This window comes from Erythrolamprus reginae, chromosome 2 (assembly GCF_031021105.1).
Source record: "Erythrolamprus reginae isolate rEryReg1 chromosome 2, rEryReg1.hap1, whole genome shotgun sequence".
Lineage (NCBI taxonomy): Eukaryota > Metazoa > Chordata > Lepidosauria > Squamata > Dipsadidae > Erythrolamprus > Erythrolamprus reginae.
Genome location: NC_091951.1, coordinates 327009961 through 327029452, shown reverse-complemented (window position 1 = coordinate 327029452; position 19492 = coordinate 327009961). Strand labels below are relative to the sequence as shown.

The following is a 19492-nucleotide window of genomic DNA, read 5'->3' as shown; positions in this document are numbered from 1 at the left end:
AAACTACATTGGCAGGGGGAGATGTCTCAGTTCCCCCACGCTTGATGACAGAGGTGGGTTTTAAGGAGTTTACGAAAGGCAAGGAGGGTAGGGGCAGTTCTAATCTCTGGAGGGAGCTGATTCCAGAGGGTCGGAGCCGCCACAGAGAAGGCTCTTCCCCTGGATCCCGCCAGATGACATTGTTTAGTCGACTGGACCTGGAGAAGACCAACTCTGTGGGACCTAACCAGTCGCTGGGATTCGTGCGGCAGAAGGCAGTCTCGCAGATATCCTGGTCTGGTTCCATGAAGGGCTTTATAGGTAATGACCAACACTTTGAATTGTGACTGGAAACTGATCGGCAGCCAATGTAGACTGCGGAGTGTTGGAGTAACATGGGCATATTTGGGAAAGCCCATGATTGCTCTCGCAGCTGCATTCTGCACGATCTGAAGTTTCCGAACACTTTTCAAAGGTAGCCCCATGTAGAGAGCATTACAGTAGTCGAGCTTCGAGGTGATGAGGGCATGAGTGACTGTGAGCAGTGACTCCCGGTCCAAATAGGGCCGCAACTGGTGCACCAGGCAAACCTGTGCAAACGCCCTCCTCGCCACAGCTGAAAGATGTTTCTCTAATGTGAGCTGTGGATCGAGGAGGACGCCCAAGTTGCAGACCCTCTCTGAGGGGGTCAATAATTCCCCCTTATAGTATATAAGTCTGAATGCTATAAATGCTATTGCTATTATTTGGGTGGAAGTAGATACAACTTTCTTCTTCAAAAACCGGGTTCAAATGATTAATAATGGCCACTGGCCCATTACTGGTCACAACCTCATGGAGATGAGATAACGTAAATAAAAGTTAATCACCATCTTTGTTGTTTTTTCCCCCTAAAAGCCTGCTGCAGGGTTAAGCAAATAAATGGTTGCCAAATGAAAGAGAAATAGGCTAGGAAAATGCATGTTCAGGTTACGAAATAGGACTGAAAATCAATGAGCAGTTAAAAAAATAGTTTAAGGCCTTGACTAAGTGGGTTATGGATGACAGCCTAGACCCATAAAACTAATTATTGAGTACATTTTTATCATTAATTCATCAGAGGCAAAGCAACACTTGCCCTTTTGACTCGGGCTTATTAATGCTGTGCCACAATCTGGTGTCCATGATACCTGTGAATATTGATATTTGTTGGTTGCTTGCATTTTGCATCTTGTTGCCTCTCTAAGATTTAGAGCAGTGTTTCTCAACCTTGGGCGTTTGAAGATGGGTGGACTTCAATTCCCAAAATTCCCCGGCCAGCAACGCTGGCTGGGGAATTCTGGGACTTGAAGTCCACCCATCTTCAAACGCCCAAGGTTGAGAAACACTGATTTAGAGGCTTCTGTGTCAGTTAAATATAGTGTTTTCTTTGCCTTATTGCAGATAACACCTATGTGTCCAGCTCAGATAACGATGAAGATGTACTAGTTACCACAGAACCGATTCCAGTAATTTTCCACCGAATTTCTACAGGTGATGTTTTATATCATTTAATTTATTACACTGTGCAAAATGTAGGGCATTTCTCCTACAGCTGGACTACACCTGATTTTACCAACGGACGTTTCGGAAGCCAAGGAAGTTATATTGAATATTTCTTAAGGCTGATCAGTGCAGAAGAGAACACTCACTCATAATGCCACAGTACAAATGGATTGTTAAACTACGAAACTATCAACAATCCTTTGTTTCAGGTTCTCAGCAATTCTAAGAGATCTCAGAGTTGTAATCTTAATAGATCTGGAGGAAATTAGATTGGGGAAAGCATGGTAACTATTCTTTCTACCCATTGTTTGTCTGATTTACAAAAATACTGAATTTATGTATTCCAGTGCTGTAGCAAGGCACATGGTAGCTCTTAGCAGGTGTGACTTAGAAAATAGCTTAAGGATAAGTAAAACAACTGGAAACAGAAAATGGCCAGTAGAGCCTCACATTCTTCTCTACATTATTTTTTTGTCATATTTTTATTGTTTTTCTTTAAGACAAACAATACAGACAACATTTAACATTTAAAGGAGCTACCATTGCTCCGCTAATCATAGAAGTCTAACTAATACAAAAAAAGTCTAACTATAATCAGCTCAGTATAGAAATACAGTTTATAATACTCTACTTTCTTATAAAATCTACATCTATACAGTGGTACCTCGAGATACGAGTTTAATTCGTTCCGGACCTGGGCTCTTAAGTCGAGCAGCTCTTATCTCGAACGACTTTTCCCCATAGGAATTAATGTAAATAATTTTAATTGGTTCCAGCCCTCAAAAAACTCACAAAGTTAGTCTAAATTATGCAGAAAGACATGTTTTTAATGAAGAAATGTACATGTACATATAAATGAATAATGAAGTTTCTTTCACTTAACTTGTAAACTTTCTTAAACTTTTAAATTTACATATGTTCAACTTCTCTGCCACCCAATCCTGTAGGACAGAGGTCCCCAACCCTTTTTGCACCAGGGACCGGCTTTAAGCGATCAAGAGAGGAATGGGTGAATGAATGGACGGAGGGTGGGAAAGAAGGAAGGAAAGAGGGAAGGGACAGGAACAGAGGAAGGAAGCAAGGAAACTTATGAAAGGGGAGAGTAAGAGAGGAATGAGTGAAGGGTGGGAGGGAGGGAAGAAGGTGGGAAGGAGAAAGAAAAGAAGAAATAGAGGAAGGGAAGGTAAAAGAGAGAAAGAAAAAGAGCAAGAAAGAAAGCTGCAAGCACCCCCCCGAGCCCCCCAGGCCGGCTGCAACCTTTTAAAACACGCGCGCCGCTTCGCAGCTGTCTCCTGAAGCCGAACGCGGAAGTTAGCGTTTGGCTTCAGGAGACAGCTCCTTGGCGCTTGTATCTCGAATTTGGGCTTGTAAGTAGAACAAAAATATATCTCCCCTCCCAGCTCTTATCTCGAGTTGCTCTTAAGTAGAGCAGCTCTTATGTCGGGGTTCCACTGTATTTCCATTTTTATATTATAGTTCACATAATTAAAATCAATTCTAATATCCATAAACTTGATCGATATATTACTAAGATATCATTTTGATAATGTAATTAAACTGATTAGAGTCAATTAATTAAACTAATAAAAAACTTATACTTAAAATTTCTTAAAATACTACAATGCTATATAATTATTCAATTTAAAATCCACTCTTTTCTTTAGAGTCAGTCCTGAAGCTGATCTGGCCTAAACCATTTTGGAACTGGGCTGCCACATTGGAGCTAAGGGATATTGAGGGGGGATTAGAGATATCTGGGGTTGTGTAGTCAAAATAAAATACTTTTCCCTGGGAACCAAGGACTTTCTCACACCTGGCCGAAAGAAGGAGCGATGTCATTAGGCCTGCAGATGCTGCCATGACTGGGCCATGTGACTGTTTGGGGTTGAGGGAAAAAACTTTTAATTGGGTGAAACCCAAGGAGCCCCTTAGAGTTGTTTTCACCAGTTATGTGCCAATATGATATTTCCAATAAAGCTATTCTTTTAGGAATTCAACTGCCTCAGAGTTTTTGCTTGCAATGGATCTATTACTTGGAACCTTGACTTTTCAAATGTTTTGTGACCTGTATGAAAGTGAACACAAGAACAAGGGGACACAATCTGAAGTTAGTTGGGGGAAAGATCAAAAGCAACGTGAGAAAATATTATTTCACTGAAAGAGTAGTAGATGCTTGGAACAAACTTCCAGCAGACGTGGTTGGTAAATCCACAGTAACTGAATTTAAACATGCCTGGGATAAACATATATCCATCGTAAGATAAAATACAGAAATAGTATAAGGGCAGACTAGATGGACCATGAGGTCTTTTTCTGCCGTCAGTCTTCTATGTTTCTATGAAAAGATGACTATCATTTTAATGGCTAAAATTACATATTGTAAAAAATTTTAGACACAACATCATTACATATATTATGTAAACTTGGTCGGGTTAAGAATGAGAATGTAGTCTAATATTTCTTATCTTTTTGGCCAGGATATAGGCATAGTTTTTCACTTGTTTTCTTCTCTAAGCTTGCTAAACTTAGCACTAGTTTTTTGTTGGTGGGAGTGATATTGCAATAGTTTCTCTTCCCTTTTAATGCCAATCATTATTTGGTTTCATTATTACCAAGGGTTGTTTCTGTGGGCTGTAATCAGAAGCAGAAACAATATACAATAGAAGCAGAGATCTGAGGTTTCCCCAGAGACCCTAACTAGTCGCTCCTTTTGTCTCTTCTCATCTTCCTTTTAGCTTATAGGGTCAAGAAGAGACACATCATACCTGTTCTGTCTGGGTCCCCCCAGACGCCAACACCAACCAGAAAGAGTAGCCAGACACACTGGTAAAAAGCAAAGGCAGTTTATATAGTTCAAAGCAAACACAGGTAACAAAAACTGTTCTTACAGACAGGAACACTATGAAGCTTCACAGAGGTTTCACGAAGGCCAGGCAATAAAACAGGATTCTTGCTGGCAAAAACAACGCTGGAGATAATAAAACCCACGCCTCCCCTAAGTCTTTCAGACTTCTAGGCCACAAGCCAAGATCAGAGACGCCGAGAATCAAAGCAAGGTCACAGGACTCCCAATTGATAACTCTCCACAAGACTGTAAGGGCGGGCCTGCCTTTTCAACCCTGCTGAGGAGAACCACACCCAAACCCAGCTGTTGCCAATTCAGGGATGGAAATACCTTTCTAATTGGCCCCGTCTTTGAGCTGCTCGTCGCTGCCTCATGTCTATTGTAGCCTGTGCGTCTTCATCCAATGAATCCAGGCTATTAGCTGGGGAGAGCCCCCCCCCCCGGGGGTCTCAGGCTGCTCTCCCTCCTCCTCTTCCTGACGTTCCTCTCCCCAGTCTGCCTGGTCCTCCCCCTCCTGTTCACTGTCCTCCTCCTCTGGGCATGGATCCGGCAGAGATCCAGCCGGTCCCTGAGGAGCCTCAGGCTGAATCACAACAATACCCAAGCTGAAAAGTCCAAATGATCATTTTATGAGCTGGAGCTCTTTTTTCTCCCACTACTGCTAAGAAACAGGGAATTTTCTGAGGAAAGTGGATGGGTGCAGAAGTTCAACATGGAGTGGGATAGATATTCTTTGGATGCCCAAGGAGAGGGAAGGGGAAACCTTTATGGGATATAGGACTGGCACAGTGGGGAAAACAAATAATGGCATGATCTTTCTTAACTTTTCCTCTCCCTCAACTAAGCTGTACTTTTGCTCCTGGTAATTTTTTTTAAAAAAATATTAAGAATGTAAGGCACTAAAACATCAAACCTTGAATGGATTGTTGAGAAGTAGTTATCCATATGTAAGCGTACACTTAGTCTTCATCTTCCTCTTTCAAGATAGTGACTTCAAGAGAAATGCAGCATCTTTATAGTAAAGTGATCCTTGGTCACTTACTTACAGATGCTAAATGACGCTAAATGATTTCAGAAGACTCAGTCTACCCCCAGTAAACATAGACTGTGCTCTCTATATGCAAGCTTATTTGTTTTATTTGGACTTCTTATCAAGGGTGAGCCAAATGTAAAATAATGCACTTGGGGAAAAGGAATCCTCAATCTGAGTATTGCATTGGCAGTTCTGTGTTAGCAAAAACTGCAGAAGAGAAGGATTTAGGGGTAGTGATTTCTGACAGTCTCAAAATGGGTGAGCAGTGTGGTCGGGCGGTAGGAAAAGCAAGTAGGATGCTTGGCTGCATAGCTAGAGGTATAACAAGCAGGAAGAGGGAGATTGTGATCCCCTTATACAGAGTGCTGGTGAGACCACATTTGGAATACTGTGTTCAGTTCTGGAGACCTCACCTACAAAAAGATATTGACAAAATTGAACGGGTCCAAAGACGGGCTATAAGAATGGTGGAAGGTCTTAAGCATGAAACGTATCAGGATAGACTTAATGAAACATAGAAACATAGAAGTCTGACGGCAGAAAAAGACCTCATGGTCCATCTAGTCTGCCCTTATACTATTTTCTGTATTTTATCTTAGGATGGATATATGTTTATCCCAGGCATGTTTAAATTCAGTTACTGTGGATTTATCTACCACATCTGCTGGAAGTTTGTTCCAAGGATCTACTACTCTTTCTGTATGAACTGAGTATGAACTCAATCTGTATAGTCTGGAGGACAGAAGGAAAACAGGGGACATGATCAAAACATTTAAATATGTTAAAGGGTTAAATAAGGTTCAGGAGGGAAGTGTTTTTAATAGGAAAGTGAACACAAGAACAAGGGGACACAATCTGAAGTTAGTTGAGGAAAAGATCAAAAGCAACGTGAGAAAATATTATTTCACTGAAAGAGTAGTAGATCCTTGGAACAAACTTCCAGCAGACGTGGTTGGTAAATCCACAGTAACTGAATTTAAACATGCCTGGGATAAACATATATCCATTGTAAGATAAAATACAGGAAATAGTATATGGGCAGACTAGATGGACCATGAGGTCCTTTTCTGCCGTCAGTCTTCTATGTTTCTTTGTTTCTATCATGCTAGAAAGCAAGAGGTGATGAGTTCAAGACCTGCCTTAGCCTGAAAGCCAGCTGGGTATCTCAGCCCAACTTTCCCCAAATAGGAGAAGGAAGCTGTTTTGGATATGCTGTCTGCCTTGACATTTTGTAAAAAATAATGGGATACAAGTAAATAAATAACCAGCATATTGCTCATAAATAAAAGGTCATGTTACATTTGTTTAATTTAACTCTTACATGAATGGAAGTTAAAATATACAACTCAGATAAGAGGGCAACTTTTGTTAGAAGTATTTTTTTTTTTTAGCAAAAACTGGTGGGCAAACGAAATGAGAGATTTACAAAAATACAAGATGAATTTTTTTGTTAGGGCAACTGACATCCATGTCTGATGGAAAATGCCTCTGAAAACATAAGCTGACTAGATCATTGTAACATTCTTTGTTGTGACATTTTGAATACACTGTCACACAAATCATCATTAGTCCCACTATGTGCCTAATGTCCCAAGTTTCTGACAGCTCCAAGAATGTGAAGCTTCTCACGGATAACAAGTATTGTATACATTTCAAAAATGCCTTCACCTGCTAATGTTATCATTTTTCTTACTTTTCTTTAGAATTGCGAAAAGCCAATGATGTCAACTGTTGTTTGTTTATGAAGTCAAAGTTACCAAGAGAAAATGGAGAGGTACAGTATTTGTTAAAAAATGGTAATACATTGATACCTCGTCTTACAAACGCCTCGTCATACAAACTTTTTGAGATACAAACCCAGGGTTTAAGATTTTTTTGCCTCTTCTTACAAACTATTTTCACCTTACAAACCCACTGCCGCTGCTGTGATGCCCTGCCTCTGGACTTCCATTGCCAGCGAAGCACCCATTTATGCACTGCTGGGATTCCCCTGAGGCTCCCCTCGATGGGAAACCCCACCTCTGGACTTCCATGTTTTTGTGATGCTGCAGGGGAATCTCAGCATGGGAATACCAGCAGCGCAAAAACGGGCACTTCGCTGGCAACAGAAGTCCAGAGGTGGGGTTTCCCTACAAGGGGAGCCTCAGTGAAATCGCAGCATCGCAAAAACACAGAGCTCCGGAGGATGAGTTTCGAGGACTTCTGTGTTTTTGCGATGCTGCAATTTCACTGATGCTCCCTTCGCTGGGAAACCCCACCTCCGGACTTCCATTGCCAGCAAAGCGCTCATTTTTGCTATGCTGGGATTCCCCTGCTGGGATTTCCCTGCAGTATCACAAAAACACGGAAGTCCGGAGGTGAGGTTTCCCATGGAGGGGAGCCTTTGGGGAATGCCAGAAGCGCAAAAATGGGCGCTTCTGCTGGCAAAAGGGGTGAATTTTGGGCTTGCACGCATTAATTGTTTTTCCACTGATTCCTATGGGAAACATTGTTTCGTCTTACAAACTCCCTCCTATCAAAGGCACTTCTCTAAAGGAACTTAACTCTGGTTTCAAAGTACTGATCTCTTCCCCCCCCCCAATCACATGACCACATTTTGGGGGACTTGACAAGCATCCTGCATTTATGAATATTTGCCATGATCCTGTGATAATGTAATTTTTTTTTTGTCTGAAAATTCATTTATTTCTGGTTTTTGGTAAACTTTGCCCTCCCCAATTGCGAACAATGGGTTTGTTTAAGAACCATGGATTCGTTTAATGACCATGGTTTGCTTAACGACTGCTGCAAAATAAAGGTAGAAAATCAGGTTGGTCAAATGACTGATCCGCTTTATGAAAGTCATGACTTAAGGCAGGGTCTATTATCGTCATCAGTCAGGAACTACTTTAATCATATACAAGCTACTTCTGTGATGTGAACAGACTACTTTTATGCTGGTTAGAATCTGTATGTGACTGTATAGGACTAAAAAATCCTGATAATAGTCTCATTGTAAGAAATTACAGTGATGCCAGAATTACAGTATGAGATTTATTATGTACTGATGGACACACATCTGCTACATAACTCGCATCATTTGCATGATTATATCATGCCACACAAGTGATTATTAACTCTCTATCGGAATACATCCATGTACTACTTGACAGTTTATTGTAAGTAAAGCTGTGTGATCCAAAAATAAATGGAAATGGTGTTAAAATTGTACATCAAAGGCCTGGACTCAACTAGGTGCCTGCAAAAGATCTATTTACTACAGACAAGTTAATATGTCTTGTTACCTGTCCACTGGTAATGAAAAGCATCTGTGATCTTGAGTGTAGAAATTGGTCCTTATAACCAACAGTCATTGCCTGATTATATACAAATTCATTAAATTTATTTCCAAAACAATTTGTACTGGTGTCCATCACCAAACCTCTGCCACCAAATTTCATTGCCTTGCATATTATTTGGTAGGGTGTAACCAGGGGTGGGCTACTGCCCGGATGGGAGGGAACGCAGCGGGATAGCGAAAATGGAGCTCCACCCCAGAGCACCCAATTTGCACTGAAAGATGTTGAAAATGCAGGATGTACAGTGTGGTAGTAAAAAATTTGGTAGCCCTTCACTTGGTGTAACAGTCACTTCATCTGGAAGAATCTGAAAACAAGCTAATCATTTCAATAGAAATAAATAAAAACATATTTTCCTTCCACAATTTTCCCATTAAGTATGCAAAATATTTTACTTGGCTATTTTAATTTTATACGTTTTAATTTATTAAAATTAATCCAGCTCTTGTGATTAAAAAAAAAAGCCCTTGAAAGATAAAAACTATGCAAATAGGAAGAGTAGAGTTAATAAAAATACAGATGTAACAAGAAAACAAACTTGTCGTGCCTAAAATATTTTAAGATCCCAAAATGTTGCAGTCACAACCATTAACAATTCTATAAAAAGCACAACTCCGCAGAAGGCCATGGAAAATAAATGAGCCTTAAAGCTTTTCTTGAAGGCCTGTGGTTACATTGTATTTTATTCCTATCAAAGAGTTTCAGAAGAAATGTGATTGCTCACACTTTTTTTGCAATACAGCTTTTTATAGCTGTCTCATGTTAGTTGTGTTCATATAATCTAACCATATAAGCCAATTCTCCTTTAACGTAGGGCCTTAAAAGAACCTTGCATGCTGTCTCCTTTTACAGCCTGATTAAATAGGGTGGGTCTTCCTTAAGTTTCTTTCTCTGACCATTAAACAGCTGCAGACATCTCCTTTCTTTTCTATCAATCCCTTGGTAGCATCTCTTCCCCTTGTTCCTCTAAAGTATTTCCTATATATATCACACAGAGCCATATGAATGACTGGAGAAGTCAAGTAGAGTTGTGCCTCTACTTACGAACTTAATTTATTCCGTGACCAGGTTCTTAAGTAGAAAAGCTTGTATGAAGAAGCAATTTTCCCCATAGGAATCAATGTAAAAGCAAATAATGCGTGCAATTGGAGAAACCACAGGGAGGGTGGAGGCCCTGTTTCCTCCCAGGAGATTCCTACAGAGGCCACACGGAGGCTTCTCCCCACCTTTTCCGGCTCTGTTTCCTCCCAGGCGATTCCTAGAGAGGCCCCACAGAGGCTTCTCCCCACCTTTTCCGGCCCTGTTTCCTCCCAGAAGATTCCTACAGAGGCCCCACGGAGGCTTCTCCCCACCTTTTCCGGCCCTGTTTCCTCCCAGAAGATTCCTAGAGAGGCCCCACAGAGGCTTCTCCCTGCCTTTTCCGGCTCTGTTTCCTCCCAGAAGATTCCTACAGAGGCCTCATGGAGGCTTCTCCCCCCTTTTCCGGCCCTGTTTCCTCCCAGGAGATTCCTAGAGAGGCCCCACAGAGGCTTCTCCCTGCCTTTTCCAGCCCTGTTTCCTCCCAGGAGATTCCTAGAGAGGCCCCACGGAGGATTCTCCCTGCCTTTTCTAGTTACAGTTTTGGAGGTTTGTAAGTGGAAAATGGTTCTTGAGAAGAGGCAAAAAAATCTTGAACACCCGATTCTTATCTAGAAAAGTTCATAAGTAGAGGCATTCTTAGGTAGAGGTACCACTGTATAGCTGTCAAGCCTAAAAGTGGCTGTGGCCGTTTTCTTTTCTGTAGCCTTTTCTATATGGATTTTTTTCACATAGCTTCAGGCTTAACACAGCCTGGAGCTGAGGGGCAGGGAGATGGAGGGGGGGGGGGAGAATACAGATAACTTGGGTTGCTGTAGCCAAAATAAAATTCTTTCCCCTGAGTATCAAGGACATTGCAGCAGTTCAGAAGGTGGAAACTGAAGCCACACAACAACTAATTTGTGTGCTGATTGGATCCTGTGACTTGGTTACAAACCTTTACTTTTAATTGGGTGTAAAATCTGTATAGCTCCTGAACAAACTTTGATTTAGAGTTATGTACCACTATATTTGTCTTTTCTTTTGCCTCTACCTACTTCTTTGATTATAGGACGTGAAAATTACTGGAAGCAATTTAAAGACAGAGCAGTTGCCATGAAATTCTGGAGGAAATAACATTTGGTTTAAGGGCTATAACTACAGTGCTACAAACTCCTGCAATTTTTTTTAAAAAAAAACTGGAGCCTGATATAATACATATTTAATCAAAGAAAAACCCTCTGAGTTCATCTTCCTTTTTCCTAATCAGGAATCAAGACATGGTACAGTGGTTGAAGAGGATTCAGAAGGAGACAATGATTCGGAAGAGTTTTACTATGGAGGGCAGGTAAATAAGAGTTATCACTCACCTAGATGAAATTTTAAAAGGATGTCAAATGTACACATAATAAGATGGACAGTCTTCACATCCTACTCTGCAGTTCTCTTTCTTTCCTCCTGTAATCTTCTCAATGAAGGTTGACTCCTAACTTCCATAATAGCTCACAATATTCTACCATATCAGAAATGTTCATATTTGTAATTCCAATGATTGTGCATTGCTTATTATTCCTTTAGGAAGAGGCAAGGAAGTGTTTTAGAAAACAGCTAGCAATTTATTAGAATTCCCAGCTGTTAGAGATTATCTTCAAATACTAAAAGCAACAGTAGTTTTGTGGCCGTAAGAAAAATTCCCCAAATCAGCTATATGGTAAAAAAAAATCAACTTGTAGGGAATCCAAATTGGATTTCAATTTTAAATATCATTTAAAATTGATTGCATCACTGTAATATTCAGATCATTGTTGTTCATCATTAATGGGGCCTACACAGTTTGTACAAAAACCCCATAGTCTTGGTTTTGTTATAAACTAGGTTCTTGGTTCATATTTATATTTTTATTCTATATTTTTGTGTATGTCTGCTTAGGACAGTGAAAGGAAATCATTTCCAACCAAAGATTTTACAGTACAAACTCAGCCAGCTACCATCCCATATACCCTTGCTGGTCCTCAAGTTACTTTTTAAAGGGAAGAGTATTGATAGTGTGAATTGGATTCCTGTTTTGAGATTTAGAGTGTTCTTGATTTTTACTGTTAGAATATGTGCGTGTTAGGAATTTAAGTATGTACCTGATCCAAAATTAGGGAAGCTTACTTTCAATTTAAATAATATAATATTTATTCATCTAAAGCCAGCCAAAGGTGTTTTATCTTCTTATTTTTCATTTTGACAATCTTAAAATGTCAGTATACATCAGTGGTGGGTTGCTACCGCATTGCACCAGTTTGGTGAATCAGTAGCAGTGGCGGCGGGAGGCTCCGCCCACCTGCCTGGACGTCATTAAAAACACTCTGCACAGAAGCGTTACATGCGCCTACACACAAAACATGTGCCCACACGCTCCCATTCCCAAACCAGTAGCAAAGCTAAGTGGAACCCACTACTGGTATACATGACTGATAATTGATGAGCCGGGGTGGCGCAGCAGGTAGAGTGCTGTACTGCAGGCCACTGAAGCTGACTTGTAGATCTGAAGGTCAGCGGTTCAAATCTCATCACCGGCTCAAGGTTGAGTCAGCCTTCCATCCTTCCGAAGTGGGTAAAATGAGGACCCGGATTGTGGGGGCAATAGGCTGGCTCTGTTAAAAAGTGCTATTGCTAACATGTTGTAAGCCGCCCTGAGTCTAAGAAAAAGGGCGGCATAAAAATCGAATGAATGAATGAATGAATGAATGAATGAATGAATGAATGAATGAATGAATGAATGAATAAATAAATAAATAAATAAATAAATAAATAAATATAAATTGATATATTAACCATCAGACTTCAGCTTAGGAACAAATTTGAACACTTTACATAGATCAGTGATGGCGAATCTTTTTTTCCCTTGGGTGCCAAAAGAGTGTGGGTGTGCGCTATCACACATGCGCGAGTGCCCACACCCATAATTCAATGCCTGGGGAGGGCGAACACAGCTTCCCTCACCTCCCAGAAACCCTCTGGGGGCTGGAAATAGCCAGCTTCCAAACTTCTCGTGGTCCCAATAGGGTTGTGTTTTCCCCTCCCCAGCCTCCAAAGGCTTCCCTGGAGCCGGGGGAGGGTAAAAATGCCCCCCCCCCCCCCATAGGATCTCAGGAAGCCAAAAAAAACCCTCCCAAAGTCTCTGTGTGAGCCAAAAATCAGCTTGCCGGCACACACATACATATTGGAGCTGAGGTAGGGCAACCGCTGGCGTGCCAGCAGATGTGGCTCCGCATGCCACCTGTGGCACCCATGCCATAGGTTGGCCATCACTGATATAGATGTTCGTATGTGAAAGTAGCATGCAAAGAATCACAGAATGACAAAATAACAATCAGGGAAGCATTATTCAGAGTCCATTGTTCCATGACTTTAGGAGTCTCCGGAGAGGGGCGGCATACAAATCCAATAAATGAATGAATGAATGAATGAATGAATGAATGAATGAATAATAAACAAACAAACAAACTTAGGAATCTCATTGAGTCTCCCTAGTCCTATAAATTCCTGATTATATTTCATTTTCTAGAAGACAATCTGTTCTGTTTTGTACTTTGTTTGTAAAGATACTTTTGTACATGTTTTTGTACATGTTTGTAAAGATACTTTTCAATGGTGGAATTAAATAGTGAAGAGTTTGTCCGTGTCAAGAGATTCATCTTACCCCAAGTCTTCAGAAGTCAATTGAAACAATATTTTGATATATATTTTTTCTTACTAGGCTTCTGTTTGAGCCTACCTTTCTGCTAATTCTATTTAGGGATATTTGGGGGGAAGTTATAGTATACATACTCTGTTTCCCCCAAAAATAAGACATCCCCTGATAATATGCCCAATTGGGCTTTTGAGTTCCTGACAGTAAGGCTTACTTCAGGGTTGAAAAAAATATAAGACGGGATTTTTTTGGGGGAAAATACGGTAGTTTATTAATGAATTTACCCACCAAGGTAGTACAACAGTTTAAAAAAATTAAGATTAAAAGAATAAAACAATTGCCAAAAGAAAGAAAATTAAATGTATGTTCATCTCTAATAATGCTTGAGGAATTTTGTATGCATGAATTGGATTTAATCCTCTCAGAATTGTATGCAAATGATACATAATATAATATATAAATAATATAATAAAAATATACATACGGTAATTGTCCTTCTGGCTCCTCAGCTTTTCCATAATTGTGATGTTATATGTGCCTTTTATAATGTCACTTAGAAATGTCTATTTTAAAACAGTGTCTGTTGTAGAAGTCCCGCTTCATTAGATTACCAAATAAATATTATATATATAATAGTAAAATACATTTACTGAATAGTAATATTTACTTATATAGAAGTTAATTTCATTAAATTCAGTGAGAGTCTTGATTAGACAGATACTTATCTGCATATTCCTTTTCAATTGAGCAATATTAGATAAATCCAGAAAAGCCATAAGAAATTTATGAGAAAAATTAATTAATGTAATAAATGTAATAAAAAGAAAGGAAGGGGTTATATCTAATTTACAGCAAAATCATTCATTATAGCTCTCTCTATACCTTTCTATTCTTGCAAATCTTCCTGGATTTTTCTACCATGCCTTTGTCCTTAAATTTGTCACAGTTTTACAACTTAATCAAACCACAATTTTATTAGTCTTCTTATGACATTTTCATGCCGTCCATTCTTCTTCATATATTTACTTTTAAAAATCTGTTCATAATACATTTTGCCTTTGTGACCAAACCACCTCAGAGTACTTCTTTCAAACTGATCACGTATTTTTGTATTTGATCCCCTTCATTTATTATTTTATTCATTCTTGGCCCTGCCTCTCCTTCTCCTATCACACTCACTTCTTAAATAACCACTTCCTGCTGCATTTAAATTTCCCCTGGCACACCAAATTTTCACTTCCATTTAATAAAGTACAGTCTTATGCATAGCTATCATTCTTCACAACAAGACAGTGTATTAGTCTATTCGATTATCCACCTTTGTAACCACTTTATCAAAGCTTATCTACTTGATTTTATTTCCCCCCCCTAAATGTTAACTCCATTTTTCTTTGCAATCATAACTACCTTGGTATTTGATATACAGTATTCATTTCTAGACTCATAGAGTTATATAATCTAACCGTGCAAAACAAATCATATTTTCATGCAAAACATATCACAATTTGTATATAAAAATATATGCTCATTCAAGTCCCTAATCATCACACATTTAATACAAATTAAAAAATTCAAATGCAAATTCTAAATACAATTCCTTGCAAAAATAATCTTTACAAATTTACCCATTCATAACCAACTAAAGGAACATCAGACAGCTTTGGATTATTTTATGTTCCATGTGAAACATTTGCTAAATATTTAATTTGTAAACACACACCTTCCATTGCTCTTGTTGAATTCAGATAGAAATTTCAATTCTTTATTCACACCAAACATTCAGTACTCCAAGGCTATCAAGTTTATCATGCATTTCGTTCTATTCAACAAATGTTTAGTATATGTTCTCATATACATACATTCCTCAGTGACCCACTAAAATGCAAAAATTCAAATTCTTGTTGGCATTTCACAGAATAAAGTCTGGTCACATTTCCAATATTTTACTATTACCTCTTGTGCCCTTTCAATCAGAATCCTGCCAAATAATTGGATTTGTATTTTGTATTCCTGTTGTGAGCCAATCCGAGTCTTCGGAGAGGGGCGGCATTCAAATCAATCAAACAAACAAACAAACAAACAAACAAACATTCTGGTAACCTTTATACTATTGCATTCTGTGAAATGTATTGACCAATGGACATAAATAATCATGAATTTAAACATATTCTAAAAATTGTAATTAATGTAGAAATGGGTTTAAATGGATCTAAGAACAAAGCCAAGTAAAACTGATAAGGAACCGAAATAGATGGATCCATCAATCTTTTCTTACTAAATAAGTGTTGTGCTTTTAGTTAATGGAACTGAATAATCAGAGATGAATGGTTGCGATCACTTGAAAGATTAGAAGGCAGAGAGAGTAAAAAAGAAAAGAGCTTTGAGCTTTGATAGTTTTGTTTCTCCTGCTAGACACCTGTACAGAGTTTTGCAGAGAAAAATGCTTTGTTCCTCGCAAACGACAACCAGAAATCTATATCATGTCTCAATTTAATGGCTTATCACTTTTAAGTACAATTTTTTTCAGCCACAAAAAAACCCATACCTTTTATCTTTTCGAGTACTTCACTTTTCATTATGATAATGTTTCTGGAAATGAAAGCAAAACTGTATTTGCCCAGACCCAAAAAATAATAATAATAATAATGTTAACATTATTGTTGTGCCTCTCTTTAGATCTGTCTTAAGAATAGATGCAGGAATCCATCATTCAAAGTTGCTGTTACTGCATTCTCTTTAGCATTTGCCAGCATTGCATTGGTCCTGCTGTACTTTTACACAGTTGAATTGTAATGTCAGAAAGATTCTGACACGGCTTTGATAAGAAATTTCTTCGTCTTTTGAATGCAACAAATCTCTTTTTCCATTCACACAGCAGAGTACAGAGATGTGCAGTATTTAAGATGTGGAACTAGAACCAGGAGACTCAGATTCAGGTTCATTTTTAGTCATAGAAACCTATTGGGACAATTTGACTTTGGGACAATTTCCCCTAAGGGAATTGGAATTTCCAAAAGGCAACTGGACTTTCTTGTGTTTGTTTTCCCCTTGAAAGAATATTTCAGTGAAATGTTTTTTTAAAAAAACACAAGATAGTCCTATCAAACATCGACAAACCCAGGCGCCTGGTCGCCAGTGGCGCCTAGAAAATGTTGTCTGGCGCCTAGAAAATGTTGCCTGCTGTACTGTATGTATACAGCAGCGTTTCCCAACCGGTGTGCCGCGGCACACCGGTGTGCCGCGAGACATGGCCAGGTGTGCCGCCAAGCTCCGGCTGGGTGGGGCGCTGCCGGTACTTCCGTCCTGGGGCTCCCGCTCGCAGCTGTCCCCCGGCTCCTGCTCGATGCCGCGGTTTTCGGCGCTCTCCTGCTCGGCTCCAAAGAAGGAAGGCGGGAAAAAGTCTTTTTCCCGCCTTCCTTCTTTGGAGCCCAGCAGGAGAGCGCCGAAAACCGCGGCATCGAGCAGGAGCCGGGGGACAGCTGCGAGCGGGAGCCCCAGGACGGAACTACCGGCAGCGCCCCGCCCAGCTGGAGCTTCTCTGGCATCCACGGCAAGTGTCCTTTGTGGCCCCGCGGGAGGGCACTGGCGTTGGGAGCGGGGGGGGGGGCGCAGCGGCCGCAGGCAGTCGCGAGGAGATGTCGGCGGCGAGAGGGAGCTCTCTCTCTCTCTCTCAGCTGACTGCAAGCGGGAGCCCTGACGGTGGCGGTTGGACGTGCTGCTGGCGTTGCGGGCCTGGCATATACGGTGTCCAGCAGCACGTCCAGCTGCCGCCGTCAGGGCTCCCGCTTGCAGTCAGCTGAGAGAGAGAGAGAAAGAAAGAGAGACAGAGCAAGAAAGAGAGGCAGAGAAAGAGAAAGAGAGATAGAGAAAGAGAGAGAGAAAGAGAGACATAGCAAGAGAGGCAGAGAGGCAGAGAAAGAGAAAGAGAGATAGAGAAAGAGAGAGAGAAAGAGAGACATAGCAAGAGAGGCAGAGAGGGAGAGAAAGAAAGAGAGACATAGCAAGAGAAAAAGAGAGACTTAGCAAGAGAGGCAGAGAGAGAGAGAAAGAGAAAGAAAGAGAGACATAGCAAGAGAGACAAAGAGAGAGAAAGAAAGAGAGATAGCAAGAGAGGCAAAGAGAAAGAAAGAGACATATAGCAAGACAGTGAAAGAGAGAGAGAGAGCAAGAGAGAGAGAGAAAAGCAAGAAAGAGATAGCAAGAGAGACAGAGAGAGCAAGGGAGAGAGAAAGACATAGAGGAAGGGAATGAGGGAGAGAGAAAGAGAGAAAAAAAGAGAGAAAGAAAGAAAGGGATGGAGAGAGAAAGAAGGGAAGGAAGGAAAAGAGAGAAAGAGGGAGAAATAGAGCGAAAGGGAGGAAGAGAGAGGGTTTTTTTGTCCAAACTTTTCTTTAGCCCGCCCCCCCGCCCCGCCCCCCTTCAGTGTTCCCCAGGATTTTGAAAATATGAATAATGTGCCGCGGCTCAAAAAAGGTTGGGAAACACTGGTATACAGTATATTTTTCCCGCCTTGTGTTTACGCCCAGAAATGGTACATCTTGGCTTCCGTAGCTCCGCCCATCAACCTCGGAGCGAGCTGCTTTCCCAGCGTCCCCTGCGCTTGCGTGCGTCTCTCCCTCCCCCCCCTTGCCTCCATTCCGCCTCCTACTCGAACCCCTTCACTCCCCCCCACCGCACACAGACGCTCCGATCTTGGCCGCTCACCCGCCTTCGGAGAGAAGCGGAAGCCCCTCCCCTCCCGGCGTGAGGTTTTGTTCATTCCTCCTCCGGCCGCGTGCGCGGTGACTTCCGACCAGTAACCCCTCCTCCCCCCTCCCCCCCCTCACCCGCGTCCCCGGTCCGGTCTCCCTTTCCTTCTTCTCTGTTTCGGTTTCTGACTAACGGTCTCCCCTCGGATCCCGACGGGAGTACAGCAGAGCCGGCTCGGCGGAGCCAGGCCTGCGCCGGGGGGGAGGGGGTGAAAGCGATGTCAGGTGGAGACTCGGCAGCTGCCGCGGCCTCCCCTCAGCCGTTGCCCTTCTCGCTGCCCAAGCCTCCCCCCCTGATGCAACTGAACCCCGGCGAAGGCGTGCGTCCTGTGGGACCTCCCGGGCCGGAACAGTCGCCGAAAAGCGCTCGCATGGGTGGCCGGCCGGACTGGCCTGCCGGGAAACCCGTCAGTCTTCTGGCGCCTCTCCTTCCGCCGCGCGGGGAACCCGAACCGCTCCTTCCCTTCGGGCCAGTAATCTCAACCACACCGGACTACGGTGTGGTTGAGATTACTGCATTGGCTCATCATTTTCGTAAACAGCTATCTCCACCTGAAAGTGATGACCAATGCATTCACTCACTCCTCAATGAGTGGTATGAGTTTAAGGTCCTTGGAAAAGGAAAGAAACTGTGTGAGCTTCTGGATTTGGCACTCTCCAACACCGAGAGATTTCCAGTTCTGGGAAACCTGTTGTCGATTGTAGCGGTGCTCCCTGTCTCAACCTCATGTTGTGAAAGAGGATTTAGTTTGATGAACATGGTCAAAAATAAATTCAGATCAAGGATGCAAGAAGAAAGTTTAAGTGACTTGTTTATGATCACCATGAATGGGCCATCTGTGAAGGCGTTTGATCCTGCCAAGGCTGTGGACCACTGGTACTTCAGCTCTAAAATCACAAGGCATGTTCATGGCCACAAAACGCAAAGTGAAAAACACTAGAATGTTGCCTAAAATCTAAAATATCAAAATATAATATTTATTATCTTTAAAAGTAAAATGTTGTTTATAACGTTTGTAATGTTTTTTTTGTTAAATTAAAAACCAAGTTTGCTTAAAAAAAATTCTGGCTCCTAAATTTTTTGGCTGGCTCCTAGATTCTGAACAACTTTGTCGACCCCTGGTCCTATTATCTTTTGGAAAAGCACCTTTAGGACAACTAATAGCTCAATGATTGAGAATCTCCATAGACACTTTGAGTTAATTGTTTTTTCTGCTGTCTTCTCGGTAAGGTTGTTGCAATAGTTGGTTGTAAATCCCGTCACTACTGGTTCACTCATGCATGTGC

At 41.3% G+C, this 19492-nt stretch overlaps 1 protein-coding gene across 4 annotated transcripts in view; it reads left to right on the top strand.

Annotated features, from left to right (window-relative positions):
• The window catches only part of PARP8 (poly(ADP-ribose) polymerase family member 8), a 259356-nt gene that overhangs the window by 132456 nt on the left and 107408 nt on the right, over positions 1 to 19492 (top strand). For all 4 annotated transcript variants that reach the window (XM_070743365.1, XM_070743362.1, XM_070743364.1 and 1 more), the window contains 3 exons: positions 1402 to 1491; positions 7085 to 7155; positions 11046 to 11123. In XM_070743365.1, the coding sequence (XP_070599466.1) occupies positions 1402 to 1491; positions 7085 to 7155; positions 11046 to 11123 (239 nt within the window). The remainder of the gene's footprint in view (positions 1 to 1401; positions 1492 to 7084; positions 7156 to 11045; positions 11124 to 19492) is intronic.